This window comes from Falco naumanni, chromosome 4 (assembly GCF_017639655.2).
Source record: "Falco naumanni isolate bFalNau1 chromosome 4, bFalNau1.pat, whole genome shotgun sequence".
In the NCBI taxonomy this organism is placed as follows: domain Eukaryota; kingdom Metazoa; phylum Chordata; class Aves; order Falconiformes; family Falconidae; genus Falco; species Falco naumanni.
This window is the reverse complement of record NC_054057.1, coordinates 16,543,521-16,551,669: the sequence shown is the minus strand read 5'-3', so window position 1 is coordinate 16,551,669 and position 8,149 is coordinate 16,543,521. Positions and strand designations below refer to the sequence as shown.

The following is an 8,149-nucleotide window of genomic DNA, read 5'->3' as shown; positions in this document are numbered from 1 at the left end:
AGGTAATTCTTTTCCACTCTGTTGTAGCGCTGCCCACGCGGAAATACACGAGCACCCAACTAAGCATGTTCCTGCACCAAAGTACTGGCAAATACCCTTTCCATTCAAGAAAGCCATGCTTAAACATGCACGTTATTTGAAATGACATCTGTATTTCATCAACAGATGAAACTGTTCAAGTCTTGCAGTGGGAATGTGATAATCCCTTTCCTACAAGGGAAAAGTCAGTAGGACGGTATTTGAGATGAGATAAATGCGGCCAACACTGCTTCTTTTATACTTGTGTCCAGCAAAGCAGTTTATATGTATATATCTATATATACAGCCACACACACACATATGAGCTGCAGAAGTTCTCTTACCTCCAGAAGAAGTAAGCTTCCACTTCCAGTACGCAATTGGGCACTGTGCTGTACTTTGTATTTTCTAGGGATGCATTGTAAATACACTAGAAGAAATCGGTGATAAAGCTGCTTTACAAGCCCCACCCAAACAGAAGTATGCCATATAATTAGCTTTGACAAAGTTCATATCCAGGTATACTTTAATCATCAGATGTAACAATGCGGCAGTTCCACAGAACTGGTTAATTTCCCTAAGTAAACTTTTATAAAGACAGCAATACCTTTAACTTTAAGCTTCATGTAATAGAAAACAGTAAAATTGTATCTATGAACTTTAAAGAGGACACTCTGAAGAACAACAGTAGAGACACACTCATGGAATGCGGATTCTTAATACAGTAACTTAACTATGTGAAGTTCTACTACTATGTGAAGTTCTTCTACTTAACATTAGAAGATGGCAAGTGCCTTACAGAAGAGGGATTAATTTCAAACAAACATCATTAAAGCACACCAACCATTGCTTGCTATGGGGCAAAAAGCAAGAGGCAACTGTACAGCCTTCAGGGGTGGATGAAATCTTGACGATGACAACCAAGAGCCACAAGGCATGCTTGGTCCATAACAGCCTCTAGAAATAGGACCTGCCTCCCTCCCCAGACTTAACTAACACAGGAAAAGACAACTTTTTCACATTTGAGTTTATTAGAAATGGATACCATAAACAAGACCTGTACAAAAAAATAGCCGATATTGCCCAGAATTTGGTAACAGTTGCACGGTGAGAAGTTATCGTCTTGGGCCCCCTCTTCCTCTTCCACGACCTCGGCCTCTGCCACGGCCTCTGCCACGGCCTCTTCCCGCAACTAGCAGATGAAACAAAAAGGATAAATCAAGTGAGACCCAGAAGTCCTTTCATTTTGGTTAACACATTCTGTTTCAAGCATAAACAATGTAACACACTGTTCCTCTGTGATGAGACAGATACTAAGTCTGTTAATGCTTAGGAAGTACCAGACAATATTTTCATCTTTTGTGTTAGGTTTTTCAGTATACCACCTCCACAGACCACTGTCTGTGGCTTCACTGCAGAAATAAAGGGATGTAATAGTTGGCTGCTACCAAATGCTAGGGTAAGTCTGACAGAGAACTATGATTCCTCCTCTTTTTTTTTTTTGTACAAAATCTAGTTTTTCAGGCATCAGTAAAAGCATATGCAAGACAATTCTATTTTGTTACTATTCATTACAGTAGAAAAGATTTTTTTTTTTTTGCCACAGCTCGCACTGTGGTTTATAAACTAGTCTGCTAAAGGGAATGTGAGTTTTAACACTCTGTGAGATTCCCAAGCTCAGCCTTTCTCAGGCACCATGTGAAAGGGCAGAATTTTGAAAGGATCCCACCACCAGACAGCTCCTACTGTTTTCAATGATGCCTCTGCCAATTTCAGATGTGATTCTCAGGCCAGGGACTTGGCCGTGTGCTCTTGCTTTTAAATACTGCTATTTAATGGTAAAGGGAAGACAACCACAGAATAATTCAGGCTGTGAGCAACTGCTGGAGGTCAGGTGATCCATATGGTGATAACATGTCATTTCACCCGTTTCTCCTAAAGAAACATAACCTGTCCCATCAGATTGCAAGGCTACCTACAAACTTTTGAAATCACTGGTTAATTTCAAGCAAGTTTGTCAGGCTAGGGCCCAAAAAGATACTTAAAATTCTGTGGAGGCGGGTGGCCGGGTAAGAGACACACACTAGCATCCACATTCAAGAAAGAGGCTGTAACAATTATTCTGTGCCATCTGATAGTACGTAGGTTAGAAATGCAGTGAAGACAGAAAGACCAGAGGCATGGGACAAATTTGCAAGAAGCAAGCCATCAATGACTTGTTTTGCTGGTAGTAGACTGTAAAAAACCAGAAGCATCAACACCTGACTAAATGATTACAGCATCTACACGCATCAATATAGTAGTGTTCACTAAGTGGTCAGACCCAAGGCACACGTGTCACGTACATCGCTCAGCCAGCACCCTGCCTGCCACTGACAATCTCATTTCCCGAGGACAGATCATGTGTTACACACTTTTGAAACCCAAGGGAAAAGCACAGCACAACAAGTTGCAGTCAGAGTGCTTTGGTACACTGAAGATACAAGGAGTATTAAACTGAGGTAAACAGTGCTATCACAGCTCCTTTCCTTTCTTCAAAGTTAAAAAGAAATAGTGATGTTCCTGTTCACATCACATCATGAGGTTCAGAAAAAGAGCAATCCAGCCGCTCTCATTTTTCCCTGTGGTCAGATTATTTTTAAGGGACATGAGAGGAGCAAAATGTTTTCAGGAGCTTTATCCTTATTCTCTATAAAGCCAACAGCTGTGCCACTTGCACTGTGTGCTGCACCCACCTGAGGGTTGCTTACACCATTTCAATAAGGTAAGCACACCAATTCATGACATATGCATGGATCAAAGACCACAGATCCAAATACTTAAACACCAATTACAGGAGAATCAGTATGACATTATTTTAGAGTCAATTACAACTTACTATTTTAAAAACAGATTAACTGCTGAGCAAAATACATGCTGCCTGAAGACAAGCTACAGATTTTCAGGGGTTTGCTGGATATTAATCTTTAATAGTATGGATTAAAACTGAATTACTCTCTAGCCTGTTAGGCTTCTAGGGAAAAGGGTTTTTTAACAGCCTTTTTTTTGGGGTGTGGAGTGTGTGGTGTCGAAGTTACAGGAAAAGCGGAGTACAACACTGCTGGGAGCCAAAGCTAGAGAGTTGCTCATCCGAATACAGCCTTGACTCCCTTAGATTCTCACCTCTCAAATTTGGTTCTCTGACAGATTGTTTTTACCCATTACCAAGTGAGATTTCAGTGAAGCATTCAGCACTGTTCAAGAGGCTTTTCTGTACTTTCTTATTAGGCTATGTGAAGTTCCCTGTACAAACCGGGGAAACACACATGAAAGAAAGCTCTACAGATGCCAAGAAGGTGGGCAAGGCAGACTTAGCTAGTTTGGTATCAACCCACCAAAGATGAAAGAAATAGCTGCCAAAGACAGATATTAAGACACTCAAATCTGACGTCTTCAGATTCAGAGTATTAAAATGCATACAAAGGCAGAACAAACACGTACTGGAAAAGCACAAACTAACCTGCTTCTCTTTTCTTCGATTTGACTTTTGGTTCAACATCCACTAGCAAAGTATCCAGAGGCAAACTGTCTGGCAGAATGAAGTATCGGATGTTATTCCCTCGAATGCTCAGCGTCTCCAGCTGTACAGGTTCTCTGTTCTTCAGTGTCATTTTAACTGCCTTGAGATGCGTATTCATACTGACATCCACCCCTGAAACAACAGCAAGTCTAATTTCAGGGATGAAAGCCTATAAGATGGTCCCTTGTTAGCTATTTTTAAGCATGCACATACTTTGAGATTTATCCTGTTCATTAACACCTGCTTCTGCCACTCATTAATTTCAGCCTCTAACTGAAAGAAATTAAGTGTCTTTTTCCTCTCTTAAATCCCTAATCCCTAATTTATCAGTTGCCGTCTTTAACACCTCATTGCTAGAGATCTTTATCTAGGTTCTGGCAATAGCAATTTCGTAAATGGTCAGAATTGAACAATAAATAAACCGCCACTTATTACAGAAGCCTAATACTAGTCTTTTTACTCCTTTAAAAAGAAAGGAAACAAACCTTTTGAGGAAGAGATCTAAATTGATCATTTCCTCTTTCTGTAAGCCTTAGAAAAATCCAACTGCCAAAGTAGTGCTTATTTTCTGATAAATACTAGTTATTTTCTGAAAAATACATCTAATACTAGTGTGGCATCTTCTATGAAAGTATGTAAAACACACTCCTGTAAGGAACCATCATTGTGGTTACAAACTCCATGAACAGCCAGTATATAAAAATGTATGGAATCAACACCATGCTCACTATATTGTGCTACGGAAAAAAGTCTCAGTTGGATGCACGTATTCAGTAACACCTTGAGAAGCATTTAAAAAAAAAACAAAAAAACCCCAACCCCACCCCAACAAAACCCCTGTTTTAAGTGTTTATTTTGCACATCACACATTTGTGTGGAATCCGATCTCAAACTGTTAAGATCAAAATGAAACTAACTTTTTCAGATGAAAAAATGTAGGCAAAAAATACAAACTGCAGTTTACAAGCACCTGCTGACTCAGTGACAGGACACTCACACGAGCAGAATTCTAATGTGTTCCAATACTTGTACAAACAACCCTTTGTGGCAAAAATAATTATTGTCTTGTTTCATAAACACAGAAAGACAAACTGTAAGGCGTCTTGCCAAGGTAAGGAAGCGAGTGGCAGGCCAGAAGAACCATTGTGCTGTGCTTATTCCATGCATTTTTCTGTCTTCTCCCCTTATTTCTAGATTTCACAGCTCACTCCACCTGACCGGCCCCCCTGGTGTGTGTAAGGTATGCATTACACGCAATGGGCCGCTTCAGCAAGCCTGCTCCGGCCAACCGACACACCGAGAGGAAGAGCTTGTACCGTTCGCAGATGGCACAGCAGTCACAAACAGAAATTCATGGACCAGTGCGAAGGGAAAGTTGCCGTTTTAGAAAGAGGGATTGCATTCAAAGTTTTTACAGATTCTTAGCAGAAAATGAGAGAGAATTTGTTCAACAATTAAGCCTGCAAGAACACCGAGGTCAGGAGAGAAGCAGCTTGTTTGCTTCCTACCTAGCTGGGTTCAAAAAAGCGTGCTGCGATCAGACACCAGGGTGGCGCATTCAGGTCTAATCAAAGCTGATGAATCTGGCTGCGAAATAATGGCAGTTTTGAACTTTGCCAAATCTCAGAAGATACTACTGGCCAAAAAAGCACCTCAGCAATCCCCTGGAATCTAACTCTGCCAAGTTTGAGTTTTCTTTTCTTTAACAGTGGGGAGAAAAGCTCCTAAAGGCAGCCTGGGGTGAGTGAAGGAGATCAAGCACATTCATCAGCTTAACTGTAAGGGTTTGCTTCACTGTATACAATGTGCCCCTTCGACATACCCAATCGTCTCTAAAGTAATCCTAGCACCAATACTCTCAGAACAATACCTGTTATTGACATTATTAAAGCAAACAAAAATAGTCTGCACGTTTTTCGATACATACGAGAACCATAAAATGAACCATAAAGGCTTTCCCTACAACTTCCAGTTCAGTGACACAGGGAAGCACCTGCTAGACAGTAACACCCACAAACTTACACACAGACGGTTGGCAACAGCAGGGGACCAGATTCTCAACACCAGGATTCCTTTTTGCCCAAGCTATGTGTCTTCAAACCCATTTCAGGAAATCTATGCAAATATATGCAAAGATGTATTCCCATATAATGGAACCATTATTTTAACCAGAGCAAAACCAAGCTCAACAGAAATAATTCATTTTTTACATTAAAACTGCCTATACACAAAATTTAACCAATGTAAGACCATATCAGCACTTAAGATTTGCCATTTATCTGTGCTGCCATTAAAAAAAGAAGTCCCTCTTCTGATGATTCAGCTGTAACGTTTTTATCGCTTACTGCAATTTCACAGATCGAAGTCAGACATACTGAAACATCTTATATAAAAATTTAGCTGCATATCCACTACCAGTTTGATACGGTAGTAAAACCACCTCAGCAACATTATCATGCTGCTAAAATTCTAAAAAAATATTGTGCTTACACCGCCTTTGCCACCAGTTTGGAAAAGTTTACTTCCTTCACCCTCAAGCCCGTTTGTCAGCAAAGCCTGCAGTCTGGCACAGAGACTCCCAGGCCTACAGCAAATTTACTGCCTCCCAGCAGCACTTTATAGAAAAGAAAGCTTGTTATAAAATGTTTCAACAACGTAAGTTTGACCATGGGTGAACTCACCCACAAGGATGTCAAAGATGATCTGTGACCAACTGAAATTTCCATGCGTTTTCATGGTTGCCCACTGAAAGCTGGGCGGTCACAGCTCTGCACTTTGTCCCCAGCAGCTTTTGCCATCGCCCAGACTCTTTTGTAACGAACATAACTCACGGCTGTACGTAAAGATCTGAATTAAAAAGAACATCTCCTGCATCTTACTGAGAAGGCCCCCACAAGAGGGAGTACAAACCGAAAAAGCTCAGGCCAAGCCAGGGCTGCCGACTGTTAGCAGAGAAGAGGTGACAGCAGAGAAGAGGTGATGTTAAGGCCACGCTTTGCTGCAGGCCCCCCACCCGCCCTGCCGTACCTGTGATAGTTCCATGCACTTGTGTCCCATTCTTCAGTTCAATGGTCACAGTCTCATGGCTCAGCTTCATCAGAAACCTAGGGGTTAAAAAAAAATAAAATCAATTGTTCACTCCCACGTAAAGCCTTAACACTTTTAACGCCCTCCTGTTGAAGAAAGCCAATATATACCGAGTATTCACACCCCCGAGCTTCCAGAGCCACCGCCCCCCGAGCTCGGGGACCCTACGGAGCGGCTTAGCGAGGCGGTGACGACTGCAAGTGACAGACACCCGAGTGCTCCCCGGCCCGGCAGCGGGGACGCCCCACAGACAGCGCGGACCCCGCGCCAACCCCCGCCAAGCGGCCGTCACTGCACCCCGGCGGCGCCGCCCGTTACCGCCTCAGGCCGGCGCCCCGACCCGGGCGGGGTTCCCCTCAGAAGGGTGGCTTTGCCGAGCGGCCTGCGCAGGCCGCGCCCCGGGAGCGCCCCCCCCCGCTGCCGCACGGCCCCGCCAGGCCCCACAGCCGGCTAACGGGCGTCGGCAGGCCCCGCGGCCCGGCCCGCCGCCGTCACTCTGCGGGCAGCCCGAGGGACCGTGGGCAGCCGCCGCCGCCCGCCCCCGCGGCGGGATGGGCAGTCGTCGAGCGCGCGGGCTCCCCGGGCCGGGCGCGGCAATCCGCCTCCATCCGCTCACCTGACGAGCTTCATAGCGGCGGGAGGCGGGCGGCTCGGGGCAGGGAGCGGCGGGCGGCCCGCGGGGCGCGGCGAGCCGCGGGACGGTGCGGGCCCGGGCGCTGCGGAGGCCTGGCGCAGGCGGAGCGCTCGGAGCAGGCCGCGGCCTCCCGCGCCAGCAAGCGGCCACCGAGCGCGGCGATGAATGGGCGGAAGCGCCGCTGGGCGCGGGGCGGAAGGGGCGGGGCGGCGGGCCGCATCCTGCCTGTGGAAGGGGGGGCCCTGAGGGTGTTACAGCCGCTCCTGCCTTACACTTTAGAGAAAAAGAAACAAGTTTGGGCGATATTTTTCGGTGAATATTTGAGTAGCTCATTTTAAACCTGTCTAAGCTTTGCAAAAAAACAAACAAACCCCCAAACCCAAGCGTAAAACCTTTAAATAATTTAATTTTTTAAAAAACTTACAGGCTCAGGATCCGAAATTTCGTTTTTAACAGTTTGGTCTGTGCATGGCCGTCTGCTCACCGAGCACAGCCCCAGCCTGGTGCGGCACAGACCAGGCACCGGTGACTGACAGACCCAGGCTGGAAGAGGTGCAGCTCTTACCGCGATACAATTAAAAAAAAAAAAATACAAGAAAGGAGATGTGTGCCTGCAGCAAGGGAGGGAAAGGAACGACCCCCTGCCTTTCCGCCCCGAGCACCCATTGCCGTGGTTAATAAACCCCGACAGCCTTGTGAGGGAAGATTAGCCCCGAGCAGAGGTGAGTGCAGACTTTAAGCATCAGAGATGCAGGCAGGTCTCGCGCAGAGGTCCAGCCGTGGCTGTGAGGACTGGCACATGATACTAACACGAATTTGTGACATAGGGTACGGAGCCAGATCATCAGTCT

The 8,149-nt window shown here is 45.3% G+C and overlaps 1 protein-coding gene across 3 annotated transcripts; it reads right to left on the bottom strand.

Annotated features, from left to right (window-relative positions):
* Positions 1–1,030: 1,030 nt before the first annotated feature.
* SNRPD1 (small nuclear ribonucleoprotein D1 polypeptide) lies at positions 1,031–7,468 on the bottom strand. 3 transcript variants are annotated; one of them, XM_040591411.1, is made up of 4 exons: positions 7,281–7,468; positions 6,605–6,681; positions 3,518–3,709; positions 1,031–1,210 (listed from the first exon to the last, which is right to left on the bottom strand). In XM_040591411.1, exons 1-4 carry the CDS (start codon positions 7,292–7,294, stop codon positions 1,134–1,136), a joined length of 360 nt encoding a protein of 119 aa, XP_040447345.1. In that variant the 5' UTR covers positions 7,295–7,468; the 3' UTR covers positions 1,031–1,133. The 3 variants fall into 3 exon arrangements, with proteins under 3 accessions (XP_040447345.1, XP_040447346.1, XP_040447348.1); XM_040591412.1 differs by lacking the exon at positions 7,281–7,468 and adding an exon at positions 6,775–6,797; XM_040591414.1 differs by lacking the exons at positions 6,605–6,681; positions 7,281–7,468 and adding an exon at positions 6,259–6,521.
* Positions 7,469–8,149: the final 681 nt, after the last annotated feature.